The 26,557-nt window shown below is 37.7% G+C and overlaps 1 protein-coding gene across 1 annotated transcript in view; it reads left to right on the top strand.

Annotated features, from left to right (window-relative positions):
- LOC114052337 (transmembrane channel-like protein 5) overlaps positions 1 to 26,557 on the top strand; it is an 82,294-nt gene that overhangs the window by 21,475 nt on the left and 34,262 nt on the right. Inside the window, exons 9-13 of the mRNA XM_027874889.1 lie at positions 1,599 to 1,743; positions 4,640 to 4,795; positions 11,850 to 12,001; positions 14,122 to 14,200; positions 19,725 to 19,822. Of these exons, the coding sequence (XP_027730690.1) occupies positions 1,599 to 1,743; positions 4,640 to 4,795; positions 11,850 to 12,001; positions 14,122 to 14,200; positions 19,725 to 19,822 (630 nt within the window). The remainder of the gene's footprint in view (positions 1 to 1,598; positions 1,744 to 4,639; positions 4,796 to 11,849; positions 12,002 to 14,121; positions 14,201 to 19,724; positions 19,823 to 26,557) is intronic.

The following is a 26,557-nucleotide window of genomic DNA, read 5'->3' as shown; positions in this document are numbered from 1 at the left end:
ACATTGCAACTGGAGCTCTACTGAAGGCTATTTTGGGGATGCACATATAGTAGAATTTTGGGGGTACTCAAGAGGGTGGTTACTTTTCAATTGAAGTTCTTTAAGTCAAGGTCAGATAATAGCAGTAAGGTGTCACTTAAAAGTGAAGCAATTAGCTATTTATTCTGGCTGGTTGGGGTAAATAGCAAGATGGATAGCATCTACCTTGAGCCTGACATGAGTTTCTGAATTTTTAGGGCAGTATTCATAAGTTGAAGATTATTCAAAGTAACATTGTATGAAACAAAGTAACATTGTATGAAACAATAGTTAAGAAAGGTAACTATTCAGAAATATCAGGTGATTATGCAAAAAGAATAGTATGCGTGTTGGAGAAAAATGTATATTCTTAGCTACAGGCAATAGATGAAGAAGTTATCATTGGAGTATATCTCCAGTGATCTCATATCTCATCTCACTAAATCAAAGAAGTCTGCCCCTTGGGCCAGACAGGGAGGAGAGCTTTCCCAGGACTCTGGCATCCTCCACCTTCAGCAAGTAAGTCTTTTTTTGTACTGATAAGAGGTAAAAAGGAAACACTAAAGGACATTGGCGTCATTTACAGCAAGATGACTGATATAGAACAAGATGGAGTCAACATGCCTTGGAGGAGGGCCCTTTCTAAGGAGGGAGGGATTTATGTGTTACACAAACATGCTATGGAAGTTCATGGTGCAATACCAGGGGGTTTGGTAAGAAATAATAAGGTAGGGGAGATGAGGAGGCTCTCTGGAAGCTACCAACCTCAGGAAACTTGCTGAAGTCAGTCCTTGGGGTTCATCTGGGGAGAGTAATTTTGTCCTCTTCTCCCACATATACCATGGTATTATCTTGCAAAGTAAACTTTATGACAAAATTTTTAGGATAATCCAGTACCAAAGGTACCCCTAAGTTCTCTTGGTATTTTGTTTATATCCCTTATGCATTTAGATATCCTCTGCTTTGCATTATAGTTGCACATGTGCCTGTCATCTCCCTCATTAGACTATAATCTCCTTGAGGGCAGGGACTGTGATTTATTCATCATTGCAAAGCCTCAGCTTCTAGACCAGTGTTTTGTACATAGGTTTTTCAATAAACATTGAATTGGATTGAACCAAATGTAATGGCAGTTGGTACACTTCCTTTCCCCTAATAGATGTACATGTCTATTTTGTGACTTTACTTATATATGTAAAACAACTAACCTGGGGGATCCTACTAATGTGGCTTCCCAGAAAACCTTTTAGAATTGAAAAAAAAAGTAGTCAACCCTAAGATGAGAGTGTCGTTAAAGAAATGCTGTTATTCTATTCAAGGTAAGAGACTTGGAAATAATACCTTCACCTGATTATATATATATATATATATATATATATGTATGTATATGTGTGTATATATATGTATGTATGTATGTATACACACACATACATACACACACACATATATACACATATATACATATATATATATACATATACATATAATTTTTTTTTTATCTGGGTTTCCTATTCCTCCTACTACACTAAGCTCCAGCATTTTGGTGGAGCTGAGTGTATTGTTGTTTTTGCCTCTTATAGTATGGCCTGTTCTTTCCGGAATAACTTCATTAATCCTCACGTCTACTCCAGAGGGACTGCTAAACTTGTCTTTTCCTGGGACTTCACCATCACTCGTGAGAAAGCCGTGAAGCTAAAGCAAAGAAACCTTACCACAGAACTCAAGGTATAGTTAAGACCTGCTAAGCACCTCTCATGTGTCTAACTTTTCCTCTGTGATGTCTTATGAGTTAGCCTCTCATACTCGGGCTCAATGGTATTGATGGGTTGCCAGTAGCTTTTACAACCATCCTGCTCCATTCTTATGATTTTTAATGGACTTGTACAGAAGTGGCTTAGTAGTTCTTGTTTTTTGTTGTTAAAGTCATTTTTCAGTCATGTCCAATTCTCCATGACCCATTCGGGGTTTTCTTGGCAAAGATACTGCAGTGGTTTGTCATTTCTTTCTCCAGCCCATTTTATAGATGAGAAACAGAGGCAAACAAGGTTAAGTGGCTTGCCCAGGGTCTCACAGCTAGTAAATAATCTAGGGCCAGATTTGAACTTATGAAGGTGAGTCTTTCTGGTTCCAAGACCAGTGCTCCACTGCACCACTTAGCACAGTTTAAAATACCTTTAATTCTCTGTACTGCCTGTGGGTGATAGTAGCTAAGGCTCATATAGCTACCAACTCATTTTCTTGTGATCAGGAAGATAAAAACAACATTATTTAAGATGTCTATCCTATCTTCTGACCAGGTCTCAAATACTCAGTTGTGTGAAAGATACTGATTTAGATGTATCTTCCCCAAAAAACAGATAGCAACACATCCATGGCTGCCTAACCAGATTATAGAAGAAAAATAGCTCATCCATAAAAGGCAGTAGGCTACTATAGACTAAAACAAGAGATTTAAAAAAGAGACTGTGAAATTCTGTTATACACATTGGCATCTTCAGATTTGACTTAGACATTTAAGTTTAGATTCACATCTGGACATGCTGCCCAAGCAGCCCTTTCATCACAGGGGATTTCATTGATGGAGACATCTGCATTCCTCTATTTACTTTGCCCTTCCTAAAGTTTAGATTTAGATGTCCATAGTTGAAGTTTACAACTCTGGATGGGATTTGGGTAATAAGAAGAAAGGGTAGATTTGGGGGTGATATTTGGGAATATTACCCAGGATACTCCACATGTGATTTTAGATTATAGCAGAAGTGGTTTGGACAGGCTAGGAAGTGATTGGCATGAGAATAAAATAAATTCACCAAGAAATACTTAGATTTCTTTAAAAAAGAAATTATTTAAGCTTGATAACTGTTAATAAAAATAATCAAATAACATAATAATCCAAAAGGAAAATAATATATTTATAATATTTTAATGACTAATATAATAATTGTTTCTATGGTTTCTTCCTATCTCTTTTTCATCTGTGTATTTATTAGATTGTGTTGTTATTTTCATATCAACATAGTATTATATTGCTATTATTTCTTCTTCTCTGGGCATTTTCATGTCTATTTTCTTCATATATGTTGAAAAGCTTTCATTTCCTTCTTCCTTTCCTTCTGCCACCAATGGGGGTTTTCTTCCCACCTTGCCTTCCTTTTTCTTCTTCCCATGAACCTTAGCCCCTTTAGAATCTATCCAGGCTAATTGACCACTCATACCATTTGTATGAGATGGGAGTCACCAACTGTGTTGCTTCTGGTGAGATGGAAGACCACCAATCCTCATCTTTCCTGCCATTGAATTCCAGAGTCATCTAGGACTTACTATATGCGCTGCCTCTCTGCCCTCCAGATCCCAGCATTGAACAACTTTTACAAGCTAAGAACTCCCTAGCCTAGTCATCTGTTCAGTCACTGCCCACTGGTTGGATTCTTGGAACTTTCAGGCCTTTCTATTGACCCTATGGTTGAACTTCCTTTTATGAGTTATTTTCTCCTACTTAGAGTGTTAGCTCCTTTTGGGAGCAGGAACTGTTCCTTTTCGCTTTTTAACTTAAAAAAAAAACCCTACAGATTAAATTTATTGTATATTGTAAGAGAAAAGCAAATTACATATAAATATGGACCTATAGTTTCATGTATAGTCCTCTTTTTTCTGCTCTGCTATTTATATAGAAGTGCCTATTTTATTATTTTTTTTGTAAAGTTCAGACAAAATTTTTTAAAAGAAAAAGAAAAAAGAAGCTTGGTAACATCTGTTGTACTTTTACCCAATCCCTTCTTAGATTCCCAGAACTGGAAAGAACATTAAAGATCATCTGATGCAAACTCCTTTATTTTATCTTACAATCCTTTCTTTTTTTTAAATAATAAGCATTTATTTTCTCTCCCTTCCATCTCCCCCATGACAATGAAAAAAAGAAAATGAAGAAAAAACCTTGTAACAAATATGCATAGTCAAGCCAAACAAATTCCCACATTGGTCATGTCCAAAAATTCGTGTCATGTTCTGCCTCTTGAATACATCATCTCCCTGTCTCAGGGAGTATGTCTTGTTTTTTCTGTTTGCAACCCTAGCACTTAGCACAGTACATACAAGCTTCATAAATGCTTTTTAATTTTTATAGGTTTGTATTGATATTTTTTGTTTCTTCTATCACCATAGTTATCCCAAATATCCTTTTCATTTATTTTTGCATATATTTTCAAACATGCTTATGTGGGAATTTGTTTTCTCAGACTATGTAGAAATATATTAAAAAATTTTTAAAAATTAATGTATGTGGGGGGATTGCAAGGGACAGATTGATTTTTTAAAATGTTACTTTAAAGTTTTTAAAAGTTTTTTTAAAGTAATCATTCATTTTTTTTTCTTTTTCTCCCCTTCTGTCCTGCTATGTAATTTAATCATTCCCTTCCCAATCTTTCTTTATTCTCTGGGCACAACATCTGACTCTTTTGCTCCCCTTATCTTATTTGGTTTCCAGAAAACTGTTCCCACTTGTCCTGCCTCTGGATGTGGGGATGACTTGTCTCTTGGGAAGGCTGGGGTTGGGGGGTGCGTTGTTTGTTGCTAACATGATAGGAGTATTAATGGATCACCTGAAAATTCCTTCTGGTTGCAGGAGAATCTGTCAGAAATCCGGCATGAGAATGTGATTACACCTCTCAAGCAGAGATTATCTCGTTTTTGCATCCACCTGGCAGCCTGGATAGTTTCCACAGGGGTGGCTATTGCCTGCTGTGCGGCTGTTTATTTCCTGGCTTTTAATAACATGAAGGTAATTCCTGAGAGGGGGAAAAGACAACACAAGACACAGGGAAGAGTACCAGGCTAGGGATGAGGCCATTCCGGTTCTAATCCTGGCTGTCTCTAGCTAGCTAAGTGAGCTTTATAAGTCTCTTAATTTCTTTATGTTTCAATTTCCTGGCTTGTAAAATGAGGATAATAAAGCTAAGAACAGTGGCACACACTTGTAATCCCTGCTTATGGTGGGCCTGAAAATGGAAGATTGCATCAGCTCAGGAGTTCTGAGCTGCAATGAGCTAAACCAATTAGTGTAGTGTCTATACTAGCCCCAGCACCAATGTGGTGGGCCTTTGAGTGGAGGGGGGAAGGGTATCTGACTGCCTAAGGAGGGGTCAAAGCTCCCATTTAGATCAGCAGTAGGGTAGATCAGTGGGTGCCTGCTTCATTTCCAGCCTGGGTGAGATAGGCAGACCCAGTCTCAAAAATACCAACCAGTTGGGATTAATAATAAGTACCTGCCCTACCAAATTCACAGAGCTGTTGTGAATCCAATAGGAGAGAGAGAGAGAATGAATGGATGAATGAAAAAGCATTTATTAAGTGCTTTCTGTATACCAATCACTCCACTAAGTATTGGGGCTACAAATAGAAAAGTAAGATACACATACCCTGTTCTTAAGGAGACCTGATATATAGGGGGTTTCAGCAGAGAGTCATATAGAAAAGACCTGTGGTCTTTAGGGGATGTGAACACATGGTGAAAAGTATAAAACACTCACAATGCAAAGGATTATTATTATTAACAAAGACTTTCCCCACCCGTGTACTTCTGAAGAAGAAAAAGCTGATAAATCCCCAGGTTCTTGGGGCTGCCTCCATTCCAGGTGATAAACAAAGGCCTGTGGTTACAGAGAAAAAAGTTTTATAGAATTCTCATTTCCTTCTTTCTAAGCAAAACAGGGAAGGCACTGGCATTAAGGGAAAATAGAAAAGGCTCCTGTAGAAGGTAAGATTTTAGTTGGGATTTGTAGGAGACCAAGGAAGCCAGGAGGTGGAGATTAGGAGGGAGAGCGTTCCAAGCATGGGGACAGCCAGAGAAAATTCCCAGAAAAAAAGAATAGAAAAGAAAATGCCCAGAGCTGGGGGATGGAGTATCTCATTTTACTTTACACACCCCCCCCAATAAAGTCTAAGAAAACTGGAAAGGTAGGAGAAGGCTAGGTTATGAAGGGCTTTGAACACCAAATGGAGGGTTTTATAGTTGATTCTGGAAATAATAGGGAAATACTGAAGTAGGGTGGTGAAATAGTCATACCAACACTTTAGGAAGATCTCTTTGGCAGCTGAGGACAGGTGGACTGGAGTGAGAAGAGACTTGAAGCAGGCAGGCCCACTAGCAGGCAATAGTGCAGACATGAGGTGATGAGAGCTTACACTAACATGGTGGTAGTGTCAGAGGAGAGAAGGGGGTATATGTAGGAGATGTTCAAAGATAAAATTGACAGCCTTGGCAAAAAGTTGGATATGGAGGATGAAAGATGGTGAGGAATTGAGAATTACACCTAGGTTGTGAGCTTAGGAGACTAAAAGCAATTAGTTTCAAAGTAATTTATTAAAAGTAATTACTTAACAGTAATAGAAAAGTGAAGAAGAGGGGAGGGTTTGATGGGAAAGATAATGAGTTCAGCTCTGGATATTTTAAATTTAAGATCCACTTTGAGATATCTAATAGGCAATTGGAGATGCAAGATGGGAGGTCAGTAGAAAGGTTAGGGTTAGATAAGCAGATTTGAGAATTATCAGCAAAAAAATGATAATTGAAACCATGACCTGATGAGATCACCAAGTGAAATAGCATAGATAGAGAAGAGAGCCTAGGACAGAGTCCTGGAGGACACCAGCATTAGTGGGTTTGCCTTTGATGAAGATCCACTAAAGGAGACTGAGAAGAAGTGGTCAAATAGATAGAAAGAGAACCAGGAGAGAGTAGTGTCATGAAAACCTAGAGAGAAGAGAATAGCTTGAAAAAAGTGATTTACCATGTCAAAGGCTGAAGAGAGGTCAAGAAGAATGAAGATTGAGAAAAGATCATTAGATATGGTAATTTAGAGATCATTTGTAACTTTGGAGAGATAATTTAGTTGAACGATAAATTTGCCAGCCTGAAGAGAGTAACAGATGGTACCTGGGAGGCACCTATTGTAGATAGCCTTCTCAAGGAGTTTAGCCATGAAAGGGAAGAGAGATATGGGATGATATCTCATGATCTATGGATCCAGTGAGTGTTTTTGAGACAGGGATATATATAGGCAATAGGAAAGCGGTCAGTAGACAATGAGAGATTGAAGATAAGTGTAAGAGTGGGGCTCACAGAGGGGACTGTCTGTGGGAAAATTTGGGGTACAATGGGATCACTTGTATTTGTGGAGGAGTTTGCCTTGAAAAGGAGAAATACCACCTTCTGTTGTGAGACAAACGTGAATGAGGAGATAATGGCAAAAGGCATCTGTCTGATATGAGCTGAAGAGAAGAGAAGAGAGAACTCATAGTAAATGGTTTCAAAATTTTTAATGAAGTATGAGGCAAGGTTCTCAACTGAGAGGTGAGGAGGAGGGGGAGCTAGGGGAGATTGGAGGAGAGTTAAAAATTTTTTGGAAGAGCAGCTGTGGAGAGTGGGTTAATCAGTTAAAGAGGTGTTAAAGGATTGCCTTGCCTGGTAAAGGCCAAGTCGAGATTATGTAGCATAAATTTGCAGTGGAGCCAGTCAGCATGATTTTGTGATTTTCTCAGCTTCAATTAGCAGCACATAGAGAGCAAAGGCAGCATAATAGGGGTAATCCAGGACTGAGGCTTGGCAGAGAAAGATCTTTGATAGGATAAGAGGATGAGGGATTTGAAAGGAAAGGATGGTATAGAGTAGAAGTGGCTCACTAAGATGAGGAAGAGGAGGAGAGCATAGCCAATGTAGTGGTGATAGCCTGGAAAAGAACTAAGGGTTCAAGGGGATTCAAAGTCATGGTGAAGAAAAAGAACAGGATTTAACATTGTAAAGCAGAAGGAGAGGTGGAATGATGATAGACTGGACTAGTTAATAGAATTTTGGAATTCATAAACATGGAAGTGGAGCATTTGAGGGTAGTGTCAAGATCAAGGGTAAGGCCATCTCTGTAGTGGTATGGAGGTGTTAACAAGTTGAAGAACTGGTAGGTTAGAGGTTTGAGGGAGCCTCCCTATGTATGTTGAAATCCCTAGTATGAGAACAGGAGTTGGGGAGGAGAGAAAAACTGTGAGCAAGGAACTGAACTCATTGACAAAAGAAGGGGAGTATTGGAGGTCAGTAGATAATGGTTACCAGGATTTTGATTGGGTAGTAGAAGTGGTTACTGGATGACGGAGGGTAGAGGAAGAGCATGGAAGTGGCATTGGGGAACAAGGCAAATTTCAACTCTTCTACCTTGACCAGTGAGTGAGAGAATTAATGAAAATGCAACCCATCGCTGGAAAGGGCGGCCAGGGAAGCTGTGTCATCAAAAAGAGCCCAGGTCTCAGTGAGAGGCAGAAGATGAAAAGAGTAGGAAAGAAGGAGATTGAAGATGAAAGCAAATTTGCTACCTACAGAGCAAGTGTCCCAAAGAACACAGTGGAAGGGATGTTTAGCTTTAGAGTGGGATATTTTCAAGGTTGGGTTGTGAGGAATAGGAATGGGAGATGGAGAGCAAAATTTGAATAAAGACAAGGTATCACTGGGAAGGGGAGGGTATGACTGAGTGGGATTTCTTTAATCATTGATGAATGAGTTCAGATGGGTTATTAACCCACTCACCATCAATTAATAAGCATTTATTAAAGCACATATGCCAGGCACAGTGCTAGGTGATGATATTACAGATGCAAAAAACTGAAACCGTCTGCCCTTAAGGAGTTTATATTCTACATAGAAAAGCAACAGGTACAATGCAAAACCCTTCTACTCAAGTAATCCCAGGTGTAATTCATTACCAATTCTCAAGACCCAAAAGATGACCACAGGAGCTCCATTCCCCTAGGTACGTGCTTTATACAACCAGCCATCTATCAGCCAGCCATGGCAGAGGTCACTTTAACAATGAATTCATTCAGGCAACACCCTGAAGCTATTTAAAAGATAAGGCTTGAAACAGGATCTATTTGCTCACTCCCTGTTCAGCATAGAAATTGCAGGAAGGTGTTGACTGAAGAGCCAAAAGTGTTCTTTAATGGGGCTGAAAGAAAACATGTTTTGTAATGGTATCCTCTGGAAAGGGTGAGGGTGTCAGGAAAGGAGAGGAGAAACTTGTCAATCCTATTGTTAGCTCTGGCCACTGCTAAGAGTCACTAGTATATTTAAAGAGTGGGGAAGGGAGGGGAACAAGCATTTATATAGTGCCTACTATGTGTCAGGCACTGTACTAAGCACTTTATTATTATAAATATTATCTCATTTGCTTCTCGCAACAACCATGGGAAGTAGGTGCTATCATGATTCCCATTTTATAGATAAGGAAACTGAGGCAGATAGAAATTGTGATTTACCCAGTATTGCATAGAAAGTAAGTGTCTGAGGCTGGATTTGAACTCAGGTCTTCCTAACTCCAGACCCAGGACTCTATCCACTGCACCAATTAGCAGCCTCTATATTTTTGCTGCTGGATAGAATGTTTTCTTGAAAACAAATAGACAGCATGAAAGAACATAGTGCTTTATACCAAGAATGTACTTGTGAATTGAATTGAAAATTAAATCAGGAGATGTGACTTCTAGTCTTGTTTTGCTGCTAAATAGCTATGTTACTTCAAGCAACTTTTTGGCCTCAGTTTCTTTCTCTGTAAAAATAAGGGGTTGAGCTAGATGATCGCCAAAGTCCTTTCTTTTCTATTTGTAATATCCTATGACCCTGAGAATCTTTGATTTTATGGGTATGTGTGTGTAAGTAAGGCAAACCCATTCGCTGCTCCCCTCTGATACTATTCGTGATTTCCCAGCTACTTTAGTGCAGCGTTTCTCAAATGGTGCTGAAAGGAACCCTGAAACACCCTGTTATTTTTTTTAAAATGAATCTTATATTGTTTGTTAATAGGCATTAAAATAATAATTTTAGAGGATTTTTACCACAAAGGTTCTGCCAAAGTTTCGTTTAAACTGAAGAGTTCAACCATTATGGGAAAATTCAAGAACTACTGGTTTGGTGGACAAGGTTCAGGACTGGGAGTCAGGAAGTCGTTGTTCAGCCATTCAGTCCTGTCCAACTCTTCTTGACCCCATGGACGCTAAAGCCGTCCGCAGAGTTTTCTTGGCAAAGATACTGGAATGGTTTGCCATTTCCTTCTCTAGTGGATTAAGGCAAACAGAGGTTAAATGACTTGCCCTACAAAATCTATCAAATGAGATGGAACTTTAAAATTTTTATATTATTTTATTTCTTTTAAAGTACATGTAAACAAAAAATTTTTAACATTTTTTAAAATTTTGAGTTCCAAATTCTCTCCTACCCTTCCTCCTTCCCCTTCCTTGAGAAGGCAAACAATTTAATATAAATTGTACATGTGTAGTCATGCAAAACATTTCCATATTAGCCATGTTGCAAAAGAAAATACAGACCAAAAAAAGGATAATAGAGAAAAATTTTAAAGTATGCTTTGACCTGCATTCATACACCGTCTCTGGAGGTGGATAGCATTTTTTATCATGAGTCCTTCAGAATTATCTTACATCATTGTGTTGTTGAGAATAGCTAAGTCATTCTCAGTTGGTCATCACACATTATTACTGTTACTGTGTACAATGTTCTCCTGGTTCTGCTCATTTGAGGAGACGACTTAAACTCTAAGTTTCCTTCTAGCTCTAGAACTTCATGGTTCCCTGAAGGCAGAAATATGAACAATAGGTGGTGGTTACAGAGAGGTACATTTTGGTTTGATGTCAGGAAGAATTTAATAATTAGTACTCCCTAAAAGTATAACAGGTGGCACAGTGGATAGAGTACTGAGCCTAGAACTAGAGAGACTCCTTTTCATGAGTTCAAATCTAGCCTCAAATATAGTCTAGCTGTGTGATCCTGAGCAAGCCATCTAACCCTGTTTGCCTCAGTTTCCTCACCTGTAAAATTAGCTGGAGAAGGAAATGGCAAACCACTGCAGTATCTCTGCCAAGAAAACTCCAAGTTCATCTGCTGTATCCATCATCTTGACTGTTGTCCTGCCACTGGATTGGATAACTCAGGAAAATAGAGTGAGGCTGCAGACTTTGTGCAACTCTGCCTCACTTAAATCCAATTCATGTGCTAGTCAAGTCAAGATATCACTCATGATGTCATTGGTCCTCTTTGAAATGAAGGACAAACAACAACAACCAGGCCTATAGGTATGACTCATTAATCACTGCTACAGGTATTATTATAGGTGTGTGTCTAAGGTATGTCTGGGCACCCCTTAGATGGGCTACCCCAGCAGCCCTTTCACAGTGATGATCTAGAGCCCTCTAGGGCCTGGGGCATCTTTTCCAGGCTCCAGTTTCCTCATCCTGATTCCTGCTTTCTTCTCCACATACTTCCCCTAAAGCTCTGATGTGGGAAGAAGGAGGTGAGTCTAATGGCTTGCCTCCATTTCCTCTTCTTTAAAACTGAGGATATTTATAGTTCTTACCTCATAAGGTTGTGAAGATCAAATAAGATAAATTAAGCATGGGGAAGCTAGGTGGCATGATGGATAGAGCTCTGGCCTTGGAGTCAGGAGAATCTGAGTTCAAATCTGGCTTCAGATACTTGACGCTTGTTAGCTGTGTGACCTGGGCAAGTCACTTAACCCCAATTGCCTCACCAAAAGCAAAAAAAAAAAAAAAAAGATAAGTGCATTGTGAACTTTAAACAGTTGTATAAATGCTAGCATTTCCTAGGATTTAGCTTCTAGGGGGCTTTCTTACCCTAGATCAATGACTAGAGTGGTAAGGAAGGTGTAGTATAGATTGACTAGGCTGCTTTTTCTTGTTGCTCTGCCATGATAAAACTCAACTGACTGAACCTCTGAATAATGATCCATTTCTTGATTTTCTTCCTTCTTCTCTGGCCACAGTTTCTGAGAGAACACAAAAACCAGGCGGCCACTTTATTGCTACCTTTCCTGGTGTGTTGCTTCAATCTCTTTGTACCACTATTTTACTCCTCCTTTGGATTGGTGGAGAAGTTTGAAATTCCTCGACATCAGGTCTTAGTTATCATTATCAGGTATGTCACAACTTCCTATCTTTCTGCTTAAAGATGCTGCTTACATTGAGCTGCGGTGGAGGGAAGGACTAGGTGGTGATCTCAGGCCTGTCATCCACTATGATCTTGCTTTTCTTGAAGGATGGAGAAGGGAGCCTTGGTAAACAATGATGAACCCAGCTCCCACCCCATTTTTCTAGAATAAGTCTCTAGATTCCTTAGGCTATAGAGATATTTGCCCTCCCCTTCAGTACAAAAGACAACACCTCTTAAGTTAACTACCTAACCACCTGACTCAAATCTCTAAATGAGGCAGCTAGATATGAAGTGGATGAAGTGCTGGGCCTGGAATCAAGGAGACCTGAGTTCAAATACAAACTCAGATATTTAGCTGTGCTGGATAAGTAGTCACTTAACCTCTGTCTGCCTCAGCTTCCTCAACTGTAAAATAGTGATCATAATATCACCTACCTGCCAGAGTTTCGAGGGTCAAATGACAATATTTGTAAAGCATTTAGTGTTTGGCACATAATAAGTGCCTAATAAGTACTTGTTTCCTTTTCTTCCTAATAGAAAATGAAGAGTTTGCTGGGGAATGAAAGAATGGGGGAATGGAGAGACCCTGATGAACTATTACTATTATAATTTAGCTATAGGTATGCTGGAATTGATTTGCCTTGAAACATATTGATAGAGCAGGCCTCATCTAGATCACAGCCTTTTAGGAACCGATGATTAGAGGCAGCTATTTAGTACAGCGGATAAAATGCCCAGCCTGGAGTCAGGAAGATTCATCTTGAGTTCAAATGTGGCCTCAGGCATTTACTAGCTGTGTGACCCTGGGCAAGTCCCTTAACCCCATTTGCCTCAGTTTCCTCATCTGTAAAATGAGCTGGAGAAGGAAATGGCAAACTACTCCAGTATCTTTGCCAAGAAAACCCCAAATGTGGCCGTGGAGAGTCAGTCATGACTTAAAAATGACTGAACAACCAAGGTGGGAATTGAGAAGTCCTAGGATTGTTCTTCTTTCTTCCTACCCATTGAAGTTTCACAATTGTTCCGTCTTTTTTTTTTTACTGGACCTGTGATTTTTATGATATAAGGAATTTTTAATAAAGAAATTCCTACTATCAATAAGGACCAACAACTGCTCAGCAACTTATACAGTCTTAGAATTTTGCCCAAGATGCTGAGAGGTTGAATTGCTTGCTGCCTTTCATTCACTGATAGTGGTTTTCAGATTGTGTGGTCTTTCTTTCTCACCCATAAGACCCAGATTACTTGTCCCTTTGATCTCTCCAAGGGCAGAGGAACTAGGAACTGGCCAGTCTGTCAGTACTGACTTCCTAACATCTCTACTTTAGGTCATTGGTACAATACAATGGCCATTGTCCTCTTAGAACTGTGGGAGAATGGAGCATTCAGACCCTGAGTACTTACATGAAATCATGGATATGACCCAAGGGTTTAGTTCCTTCACTTTACTTTAATATTTTACTTCAATGGCTTCCTCAGGTCAAAAATAATTCGAAAGGTGCCTTTTTTTCCAAAGTTCTGAGAACTCTCCTTTTTTTTTTAAGATTTGACAAATTTTTATTGGTAAGTTTTATTTTAACACAGCAGACAAATATCAACACACAAACAAACCCAAAACAAAATGTTTCTAAAAAATAGTTAAGCCAGAGAACACAAAAGAGTTATTGTGATTGATTGTACATGTCACCCTACACATTTATAATTTATCTATTTTTTCTTTTTTTGGCTCGGCAATGGGGTTAAGTGACTTGCTCGGGGTCACACAGCTAGTAAATGTCAGGTGTCTGAGGTCAGATTTGAATTCAGGTCCTCCTGACTCCAAGGCTGGTGCTCTATCCACTGTGCCACTTAGCTGCCCTCAATTTATCTATTTGTTGAAAGAGCCCTATGTGTTTAAGGCTGATAGTCAAACAACATTGTTTAAGCATGTACTATGTGCGAAGAGGTAAGTGAACTTTATGATTAGAGGGAATACCTCTAATTAGAGGGAACAGTGAGATCAATAAACTGTTAGAGTATTGGACCCACCTCTGACAGGTGTAGAAAGTGGTGAAAGAGCATGTTTCTATAGGGGTAAAATGATTGCTTTCTTTTTTATCATTTAGGAATATCTTTCTGAAAATATCCATCATTGGGATTCTTTGTTATTATTGGCTCAACTCTATAGCAGTGTCACATGAAGAGGTGAGATTTCAGACTCTCTTGACTGATTTTGTGTCTTGTTCTTAAGCCTTTGATGACTAGGCAGAGAATGAGCCTCTCAGCAGTTACATAAATCAACAAGCATTTATTAAGCACCTACTAGGTGGCAGGCACTGTGCTAAGAGAGGAGAATACTAAAAAAGGCAAAAAGAGTCCCTGCTCTCAAGGAGCTCACAGTCTAATGGGGGAGATAACATGTAAAGAACTATGTAGAAACTAGTTATACGCAGAATAAATTAGAGATCACCTGAAAGGGAATGAAGGCATAGAGAAAGATTTCTTGTAGGATGTGGGACTTTAGTTGAGAAGGAAGCCTGGAAAGTCAGGAAGGGAAGAGGAGTAGAGAGAGAGTGTGTGCAGTTATATTTCTTAGTCTTCCTTCTGACAATGAATTTGTAGAAGCAAATGTAACATTATCAGGGAAGGGAACAAAAAATTCAGAATGTGGCAGGAGGTCAGCACAGTTCTAGAAAGAAAATGAGTTGCCTTAACCAATAGCCCTGATAAGATGGTCATCCCATTGCAGAGAACTCTGTTTCTCATCTTTCATCTAATCTTCCTCATTCCAAGTCAACTCAAGGAAATATTCTTGTTTAGACTTTTCTCATTGGATTGCCACAAATTTTCAATAATCTACTCTAACTTAAGCTAAAAACAGCATAAATAATTTACTCATAATCTCCTAAATTAATTTTAACCACTTAACTATTTGATCAATATTCTTTCCACACCTTACCCCAGAGCTACTTACAATTGATTGGAGTTTCATCTTTCATTTCCCTTCTTCTGGAGGAGGTATTATTGAACCAGGTATTTTGGCCCATCTCGGGGAAGAAAGTGAGCTCAGGGACTTGTATAATTTTACAAAGTAGATAATCTACCCCAAGCCATTTTGGAGCACCCTGTACTGAACTGTGTCATTGAAACTAGTTTCTCAAGTGTTTTCTCCCTCTATCTTCCTCCTCATCTCAAAATATGAGATGACTATAAATGAATGACAGAATGTTTGTTTTTAAACGAACACATTAGGACTTATATATCCAAATGAGAGCTGTTCCCTTCAAAGTAGACACATATATGATATCTATACTTTATATATTTACAGATAGGTAGATAGATAGAAATAGACAGACAGACAGATAGATAGATAGATAGATAGATAGATAGATAGATAGATAGATAGATAGATAGGCTATATGCTTACATCAGCAAAACTGCCATACTCAAAAAAGTCCTTAGAACTTCTTGGTTGGAACTGCTTCTAGGACTCTTTTACGAGTCTTAGTAGGAGATCTATTTCATTAACATAGACTAATGCCCAAGGATTGCGGCAGAGTGGGATCAGAGGAAAAAGGTTTGGAAGGGGGTAGAATGACAGTTATCTGAGAAGACAGTCCTGAGTCAAGCTGAATCTGAAAGTACTTAGGCCAACAAGGGGGTTGGATACAGGAAGGCACTGAAATCACAGGGAAGTGAGAGAGTTGGCTTTACGTACAAACCAAAATTTGCCTTGGGGCAAACTCTGACTAAATGCAAATTATGTAGGTCAGAAGAATGTTAGTCTTATAGGGCTAGACTGCTGTATTTGTTGCTGTAGTAAACTATACATGAATTTTTGCCTCTGTTCTAGAGCATCTACCAGATTTAGCTTCTGATAGCTTTTGGTTGTTAAAAAAAAAATAGCTGGGTGGCAGAGTCAAGACGGTGGAGTAAAAACTTACTTGAGCTTTCCCCAAACCCCTCCAAATATCTGTAAAAAAATGACTCCAAACAAATTCTAGAGCAACAGAACCCACAAAAAAACAGATTGAAACAAATTTCTAGCCCAAGACAACCTGGTTGGTTGATCAGAAAGGTCTGTTGCACCAGGCTGGGAGAGGAGCACAGTTCAGCCCTGTCTTTGTGCAGGCAAAGACAGGGTGCCAGTGAACCTGGAGCAGGCCTCAAGGGACTGAATCATGGGCAACGGTGGTGGTTTCCAGACTTCTCAACCCACAAACACCAAAGACAACTTAGAAGGTCAGTAGGAAAAATCTGTCAGACCTGGGTGAGAGAGGACCACAGTCCAGTCTTGGCCCTACTGCAACCCCAGGCCAGTGGCCAGAGTGGCAGAGGTTGCTTCCAGAGCTCTTAACCCACAGACAGTGGGGGAATCGAGTGGCTAACCAGAGAGGGATTGCAGGGATCTCTTTGCTGGTGCTGAGGCAGGATTCTCTTTCTTTGCCCATGCTTGGATCTGGGTCCCAGTCCTGGGTGGCGGTCCTGGGGCAAGAAGGAGCAATGAACTTGTGGCAGTGGTGGAGAAGGAATCCTCCTCACAGTTTCAAGGCAGAAAAAAGTGCTTGTGGTCACTCATAGACCAGAGGACAGGCCAGGAAAGGAGTAAACACCTCTCCTTGGATCATACCACCTTGAAAAAAATGAAAATTTACAGGTCCCTAGAAGTATCTTTCAAAAGAGCTACACAAAACCCTTGAAGCTTGGGACAGTACACCCTCCACACTGGAAGAAGAGCACTACCTTAACAAAGAGTTAAAAAGTCAAGTAGGGTTGGGGGCAGCTGGGTGGAGCAGTGGATAGAGCACCAGCCCTGGAGTCAGGAGGACCTGAGTTCAAATCCAGCTTCAGACACTTGACACTTACTAGCTGTGTGACCCTGGGCAAGTCACTTAACCCCATTACCTAGCCCCTCCCCCCCAAAAAAAGTCAAGTAATTGACTGAGAATATGAGCTAACAGCAGAAAAAACTCAGACTATAGAATTTTATTTTGGTGACAAAGAAGATCAAAGCATGCAACCAGAAGACAACAAAGTCAAAGCTCCTATATCCAAAGCCTCCAAGAAAAATATGAATTGGTCTCAGGCCATGGAAGAGCTCAAAAAGGATTTTGAAAAGCATGTAAGAGAAGCAGAGGAAAAACTGGGAAGACAAATGAGAGTGATGCAAGAAAATAATGAAAAACAAGTCAACAAATTGCTAAAGGAGACCCAACAAAATATTGAACACAATAACACCTTAAAAAATAGACTAATCCAAATGGCAAAAGAGGTCCAAAAAGTCAATGAGGAGAAAAATCCCTTAAAAAGCAGAATTGGTCAAATGGAAAAGGAGGTCCAAAAGTTCACTGAAGAAAATAATTCCTTAAAAATTAGAATGGAGCAAATGGAAGCTAATGACTCTATGAGAAACCAAGAAATTATAAAACAAAACCAAAAGAATGAAAAAATAGAAGACAATGTGAAGTATTTCAATGGAAAAATGACTGACCTGGAAAATAGATGCAGGAGACATAATTTAAAAATGTTTGGACTACCTGAAAGCCATGATCAAAAAAAGAATGTAGGCATCATCTTTCAAGAAATTATCAAGGAAAATCACCCTAATATTCTTGAACCAGAGGGTAAAATAGCAATGGAAAGACTTCACTGACCACCTCCTGACAGAGATCCCAAAATGAAAACTTCCAGGAATATTATAGCCAAATTCCAGAGCTCCCAGGTCAAGGAGAAAGTATTGCAAGCAGCCAGAAAGAAACAATTCAAGTATTGTGAAAACACAATTAGGATAACACAAGATTTAGTAGCTTCTACATTAAGAGATCAGAGAGATCAGAGGACTTGGAATATGATATTCCAGAGGTCAAAGGAGCTAAGATTAAAACCAAGAATCACCTACCTAGCAAAACTGAATATAATCCTTCAGGGGAAAAAATGATATTCAATGAAATAGAGGACTTTCAAGCATTCTTGATGAAAAGAACAGAGTTGAATAGAGAATCTGACTTTGAAATACAAGACTCAAGATAAGCATGAAAAGGTAAACAGGAAAGAGAAATTATAACGGACTTATTAAAGTTGAACTGTTTACATTCCTACATGGAAAGATGATATTTGTAACTCATGAGGCCTTTCTCACTATTAGGGTAGTTGGAGGGAATATATATAGACAGAGGGCACAGGGTGAGTTGAATAAGAAGGGATGATATCGAAAAAATAAAATTAAGGGGTGAAAAAGGATTGTACTGGGAGAAGGAGAAAGGGAGAGGTAGAATGGGGTAAATTATCTCACATAAAAGAGACAAGAAAAAGCTTTTACAGTGGAAGGAAGAGGGGGTAGGTGAAAAAGAATGAGAGAATCTTACTCATTAGATTTGGCTCAAGGAGGGAATAACAAACACACTTAATTGGGTATGGAAATCTATCTTGCCTACAGGAAAATAAGGGGGAAGGGGATAAGAGAGGGGTAGAAGACAGAAGAGGGGAAGATTGGGAAGGGAGTAGTCAGAAGAAAACATTTTGACAGGGTCAAAGGACGGAATAGAATAAAGGTGGGGGGGACAGGATAGGATGGAGGAAAATATAGTTAGTCTTTCATAACATGACTGTTATGGAAGTGCATGTATAACCTATATCGAATTGCTTGCCTTCTCAGTAAGAGTAGGTCTGGAGGGAGGAAGAGAGAGAATTTGGAACTCAAAATTTTAAAAATGAATGTTAAAAATTGTTTTTACATGCAACTGGGAAATAAGATATACAGGCAATGGAGTATAGAAATCTATTCTGCCTTATAGGAAAATAGAAAGCAAAGGGGATAAGAGAAGGAGGTAGGTGATAGAAGGAAGGGCAGATTGGGGGAAGTGATATTCTGAATACAGGCCTCCTTGAGGTAGAGGGAGGGGAGAGATGGGGAGAAAATTTGGAACTCAAAATCTTATGGAAGTGAATGTTGAAAACTAAAAATAAATTAATTAATAAGAAAATAGTTAATACAACCTCAAAAGACACAGATTTGCCAAAATTGAAGATTCTTCAAAAAAACATGCCACAGATTCTCAGGACAGGTCCTAAGATGGTCCCTTGTTCCTGGTGTATTTTGAACAATGGAATAAGTACATGGTATGACAAGGTGACTGTTGCAAAAGAGACTACTTTTCTGGGTGTATAGGTTGTATTTGTTGTCATATTGTCCTGAAAGAAGAGAAGCCTTCATTTCCTGGAAGGCATTAAGGATAGATATAGAAGGCAGGTAGGGAAGGTATTGATGGAAGCACCCTGGAAAGACCTTCCTGAAATTCTCACCTTCTCTGAGTTGACGTAACAAAGTCCTCATGTCAAAAATGTATGTCATATCTGGGAGCTTTTATCTGTATTCCTTAGTTTCATTTAGTTACAGAAAGCAAGGCCCAAATGGGATTGATAGTACATAAAATAGGTAAGGTATGTATGTTAGGGGCAGAGGAGAACAGCAATAATTTTGGAGCATGAGGTGCTGCTGAGGAGGGCAGGCCTGGGTTGGGGAAGGATGGTACATGGAATATTGGAAAGAAGAAAGACCAGAAAAGAGTGGAAGACACTCTTTTCCACTGAAGACAAACTTTGCTTTCTCCTCAATTTTCCTGAAGATTGGGGTACTATGAGGCTGTGAATTAGTGATTTCCATTTATGTCAGAAAAGGGAAATTTGGAAGAACATTACTGAACACATTGACTCTTTGTTTGCTTTTTAGTGCTGGGAAACACTTATTGGCCAGGATATCTACCGACTCCTCATGATGAATTTTTTGTTTACTTTATTTGACTCCATTTTTGGGGAGTTTTTGAGAAGGTAAATCTGTTTGTCTTGTTGGAAATGGGGGGTGGAAATAGAAACCTTTTGTACAGAAATGAATCAGGAAGAAAATGCTTCCTTACACTCCTAAAAGCACACACTGTTTGAAATCTTTACATTTCCCTTCTGTTTTTTCTCCTTCCCTTGTTAGTTAAATACATTTACTTATTTGTTCCTACTTAATCTATTTCATCACCCTGCTGCTATAAATGCATCACCACAGGAAGTTTGTTACAATCGTTGGTATGCTTGGACCAGCTCTAACTGACTTTCAGATTCAATTGTTATATTTTCAATGTGAAGATTTACACCTCAGAAATCAGCAATTGCTACAAATCAGGGCTTGATTTATTGTTTTGTTGATCATCTAGACTTAAGAAAGTATTGAAAATGTAGATCACATTTAAAACTGTATGCGCATTTTTCCCCCCAAGAGAGCCTAGTTGTTAGATATTCTGGTTTCTATCAATCATGGAGTTGACAGGATCATAGATCTAAGGCTGGCAGTGACCTCAGAAGCCTTCTAGTCTAACCCTTTTATTTTATTGATGGGGAAACTGATTTACCCCAGAAGGAAAATTGACTTACCCAACGTCACACAATTTGTAAGCATCATGGATGGGATTTGAAACCAGAATCAATGCTCTGCTTCCATTTATCAAATAGGTTTATAGTTTGGAGATTAAGAACTGTCTCCCTTCCTAGACATCCTGTATAGCTAGAGAAGATATAAAGCTTACAGTAAAGGACTGGCCTAGACCAATGGAATCAAACTCAAAGAGAAATGGGGGCCATTAACATAAGGATCCCTGCAGGCCACATATTAACTTAGAAAACCACCTATAAACCTTATCTACATTGCATTTTTATTTATTTTGTTAAATATTTCTCATTTACATTTTAATCTGGTTCCACCCAACTCAGCAGTGTTGCCCCAAGTGTTTGCTACCTCTGGCCAAGACAACCTCAGGAGGTCAGATTTGGAATTATTTTATATCTGAAAGAGATCATAAAAGGTCATTTGTCCATCTGCTTATGATAAAGAAGAATAATATCTCAGTCTAGAATGTGAAACTGTGAGGAAAAAAGCAGCCCTGGTCTTGCAGTCAGGAGATCAGATTTTAGTTCTAGGCTTGATGGGAAATAATAGTGCCAACTTGCTTGCTTTATAGGTTTGGCATGAGGCTCAAATAAGATTATAGATAAGGAAAGGTCTTTGAAATGATTCTTCAAATGTAAAGTGGTGATCTCAACTTTGTAATAGGGCTAAAATTAACACATCCATTTTCAAAGGATATTAATTTGGGTTCTTTTGATAGAATAAGATAGGAAGGTATAACTCTTTTTTTTCCTATTTTTTTTATTAATTAATTTGTTTTTCATTTTCAGCATTCACTTCCATAAGATTTTGAGTTTTAAAATTTCTCCCTCTCTCTCCCCTCCCCCTCCCCAAGACTATTTGCAATCTGATATAGGCTTTACATATATGTTCATATTAAACATACTTTCACATTAGTCATGTTGTAAAAAAGAATTAGAACCAATGGGAGGAACTACAAGAAAGAAGAAACAAACAAAAAAAACAACAACAAAAGAGAGAGCAAATAGTATGTATGCTTCGATCTGCATTCAGATCCATAGTTCTTTCAATGGATATGGATAGCATATTCCATCATGCATCTTTTGGAGTTGTCTTAGATCTTTGCATTACTGAGAACATCTAAGTCTATCAAAGTTAGTCATTACACAATGTTGCTGTTACTGTATACAATGTTCTCCTGATTCTGCTCACTTCACTAAGCATCAGTTGATATAAGTCTTTCTAGGCTTTTCTGAAGTCCACATGCTCATCATTTCTTACAGCACAATAGTATTCCATCACATTCATATACCACAACTTGCTCAGTCATTCCCCAACTGATGGGCATCCCCTCAATTTCCAATTCTTTGCCACCACAAAAATAGCTGCTACAAATATTTTTGTACCCTATTTAACACTGAAATGACTTAAAGTGGGTTCTTTTCCTATTCATATGATCTCTTTGGGATACAGACCTAGAAGTGGTATTGCTGGGTCAAAGGGTATGCACAGTTTTATAGCCCTTTGGGCATAGTTACAATTTGCTCTCTAGAATGTTTGGATCAGTTTACAACTCCATCAGCAATGCATTAGTGTTCCAGTTTTCCCATATCTTCTCCAACATTTATCATTTTCCTATTTTGTCATGTTAGCCAATCTGATAGGTGTGATGTGGTACCTCAGAATTGTTTTGATTTGCATTTCTCTAATCAATAGTGATTTACAGCATTTTTTCATATGATTATAGATAGCTTTAATTTCTTCATCTGAAAACTGCCTGTCCATATCCTTTCACCATTTATCAATTGGGGAATGACTCATATTCTTATAAATTTGACTCACTTTTCTATATATTTTAGAAATGAGGCCTTTATCAGAGACACTGATTGTAAAAATTCTTTCCCAGCTTTCTGCTTCCCTTCTAATCTTGGTTGCATTGGCTTTGTTTATGCAAAAACTTTTCAATTTGATGTAATCAAAATCATCCATTTTGCATTTCATAATGTTCTCTATCTCTTGTTTGGTCACAAATTCTTCTGTTCTCCATAGGTGTGACAGGCAAACTATTCCTTGCTCTCCCAGTTTGCTTACAGTATCAGACTTTATATCTAAATCATGTACCCATTTTAACTTTATTTTGGCATATAGTTTGAGATGTTGGTGTATGCTTAGTTTCTTCCATACTATTTTCCAGTTTTCCCAGCAGTTTTTCTCAAATAATGAGTTCTTATCCCAGAAGTTGGAGTCTTTGGGTTTGTCAAACAGTAGGTTACTATAATCATTGACTACCGTGTCTTGTGTACCTAACCTATTCTATTGATCCACCATTCTTTTTCTTAGCCAGTACCAAGTAGTTTTGATGATTTTTGCTTTATAATACAATTTAAAATCTGTTATAGCTAGGTCACCTTCCCTTGCATTTCTTTTCATTAATTGCCTTGATATTCTGGACCTTTTGTTCTTCCAGGTGAATTTTGCTATTATTTTTCCTACCTCTATAAAATAATTTTTGGTAGTTTGATTGGTATGGCACTAAATAAGTAAATTAATTTAGGTAGAATTGTCATTTTTATCATATTAACTCAGCCTGCTCATGGGCAACTGATATTTTTCCAGTTATTTAGATCTGACTTTATTTGTGTGAAAAGTGTTTTGTAATTGTGTTCATATAGTTGCTGGGTTTGTTTCGGCAGGTAGACTCCCAAACATTTTATAATGTCTATAGTAACTTTAAACATAATTTCTCTTTCTATCTCTTGCTGCTAGACTTTGTTAGTAATATATAGAAATGCTGATGATTTATGTAGATTTATTTTATATCCTGCAACTTTGCTAAATTTGTTTTTCAAGTAATTTTTAGTTGATTTTCTAGAATTTTCTAAGTATACCATCATATCATCTGCACAGTGATAGCTTTGTTTCTTCTTTGCCTATTCTAATTCCTTCAATTTCTTTTTCTAGTCTTATTGCTAAAGCTAACATTTCTAGCACAATATTGAATAGTAGTGTTGATAATGGACATCCTTGTTTCACTCCTGATCTTACAGGGAATGATTCTCGCTTATCCTCATTGCATATGGTAATGGTTTTAGATAGATGCTATCTATCATTTTAAGGAAGACTCCATTTATTCCTATGCTCACTAATGTTTTTAATAGGAATGGGTGTTATATTTTGTCAAAAGCTTTTTCTGCATCTATTGAGATAATTATATGATTCTGTTACTTTTGTTGTTGATATGATCAATTATACTGATAGTTTTCCTAATATTGAACAAACTCTGCATTCCTGGCATAAATCCTACCTGGTTATAGTGTGTTATCCTTGAGATAAGTTGATATAACTTCTTTGCTAATATTTTATTTAAATTTTTTGCATCCATATTTATTAGGGAAATTTGTTTATAATTTTCTTTCTTTGTTTTGGTTCTTCCCAGTTTAGGTATCAGCACCATATTTGTATCATAAAAAGAAATGGTAGGACTCCTTCTTCACCTATTTTCCCAAATAGTTTATATAGTGTTGAAATTAATTGTTCTTTACATGTTTGATAGAATTTACTTGTAAATCCATCTGACCCTGGAGATTTTTTCTTAGGGAGTTCATTGATGGCTTGTTCAATTTCTTTTTTTGAAATGAGGTTAAGTATTTTATTTCCTCTTCTGTTAATCTGGATACTTTATATTTTTGTAAATATTCATCCATTAAATATAACTCTTTATACACACATATGTAATATGTTATACATGTAAAGAATATATATATGTATATATATACCTATTATATATAGTCCTGGCATTATTTTCTCTGCCCAGTTCTACCCAGACTCACCTCTGTGTTACATATTGATCCATTATGTATATAAAGGTAAGACAAAATGTCTCTGTTGACAATTTTTATTAAATGTTCATTATGTGGAAAGTACACAATGCATAGTACAGAGGTACTATGAAAGAGATTTTTTTAAAAAATAGGCCTTTGCCCTTCTCCAGGACCCTCAGAGCTTCATTAAAAAGGTAGAGATCAAACAAACCCACATAGATCATCGGCATTTCTATATATTATTAACAAAACCCAACAGCAAGAGATAGAAAGAGAAATTACATTTAAAGTTACTGTAGACATTATAAAATATTTGGAAGTCTACCTGCCAAAACAAACTCAGGAATTATATGAACACAGTTACAAAATACTTTTCACACAAATAAAACCAGATCTAAATAATTGGAAAAACATTAGTTGCTTGTGGGTAGTCTGAGCTAATATAATAAAAATGACAATTCTACCTAAATTAATTTACTTATTCAGTTCCATACCAATCAAACTACCAAAAATTATTTTATAGAGCTAGGAAAAATAGTAGCAAAATTCATCTGGAAGAACAAAAGGTCCAGAATATCAAGGGAATTAATGAAAAGAAATGCAAGGGAAGGTGGCCTAGCTATAACAGATTTTAAATTGTATTATAAAGCAGTAATCATCAAAACTACTTGGTACTACTGGCTAAGAAATAGAGTGGTGGATCAGTAGAATAAGTTAGGTACACAAGACATAATAGTCAATGACTATAGTAATCTACTGTTTGATAAACCCAAAGACTCCAGCTTATGGGATAAGAATTCACTATTTAACAAAAACTGCTGGGAAAACTGGAAAATAGTATGGCAGAAACTAGCATAGACCAATATCTTACACCCTATACCAAGATACCTTTTTAATGAAGCTCTGAGGGTCTTGGAGAAGGACAAAGACCTATTTTTTTAAAACAGTCTCTTTCATAGTACCTCTGTACTATGCACTTTATACTTTCCAAGATTAGAACGGAAGCAGAAAGCTGGGAAAGAATTTTTACAATCAGTGTCTCTGATAAAGGCCTCATTTCTAAAATATATAGAAAAGTGAGTCAAATTTATAAGAATATGAGTCATTCCCCAATTGATAAATGGTGAAAGGATATGGACAGGCAGTTTTCAGATGAAGAAATTAAAGCTATCTATAATCATATGAAAAAATGCTGTAAATCACTATTCATTAGAGAAATACAAATCAAAACAACTCTGAGGTACCACATCACACCTATCAGATTGGCTAACGTGACAAAACAGGACAATGATAAATGTTGGAGAAGATGTGGGGAAATTGGAACATTAATGCATCGTTGGTGGAGTTGTGAACTGATCCAACCATTCTAGAGAGCAAATTGTAACTATGGTGCATACCCTTTGACCCAGCAATACCACTTCTAGGTCTGTATCCCAAAGAGATAAAAATGGGGAAAGGACCCACATGGAGAAAAATATTGATAGCAGCTCTTTTTGTGGTGACAAAGAATTGGAAACTGGGAATGGCTGAGCAAGTTGTGGTATACGAATGTAATGGAATACTATTGTGCTGTAAGAAATGATGAGCAGGCAGACTTCAGAAAAATCTGAAAGTTATCTGATGCTGAGTGAAGTGAGTAGAACCAGGAGAACATTGTACACAGTAACAGCCACATTGTGTGATCACTGACTTTGATAGACTTATCTCTTAACAATGCAAGGATCTAAGACAATTCCAAAAGACTAATGATGGAAAATACTATCCACATCCAGAAAAAGAACTATGGAGTCTGAATGCAGATTGAAGCATATTATTTGCTTTCTCTCTCTCTTTTTTTTTTCTTCTTTCTCATGGTTTCTCCCATTGATTCTAATTCTTCTTTAGGACATGACTAATGTGAAAATATTTTTAATATGAATGTATATATTGAGCCTATATCAATTTACTTGCTGTCTTGGGATGGAGGGGGGGAAGAGATGGGGAGAAAATTTAGAACTCAAAATCTTATGGAAGTGATTGTTGAAAACTAAAAATAATAAATAAATTTATTAATTATATAAAAGATAGAGATCTGTCTAGCTTCTTAGGTACAGATTCTTGCCAAATTTTATATCCTGATTTTTTTGAGAGTTGGTGACAAATTTTAAGATGCCCACTGTAGGAAAATTCTATTGAACCTGACGCCACTAACTGAATTTATAGAAAAAGTGTCCTGTTGTTGGGCTGAAAGTTTGGAGGTGGGAGGAAGGATTTATCAAGTAAATAGGGAAAAAGTTTAGCCAACTCAGAAAAACAAACTTTTTTAAAAAACATTTTATTTAGCACTTCGCC

The sequence above is a fragment of the Vombatus ursinus genome, unplaced genomic scaffold, assembly GCF_900497805.2.
Source record: "Vombatus ursinus unplaced genomic scaffold, bare-nosed wombat genome assembly UNPS02014807.1, whole genome shotgun sequence".
Taxonomy (NCBI): Eukaryota; Metazoa; Chordata; class Mammalia; order Diprotodontia; family Vombatidae; genus Vombatus; species Vombatus ursinus.
Note: the sequence above shows the minus strand (reverse complement) of the source record. Positions and strands in the feature narration are given on the sequence as shown.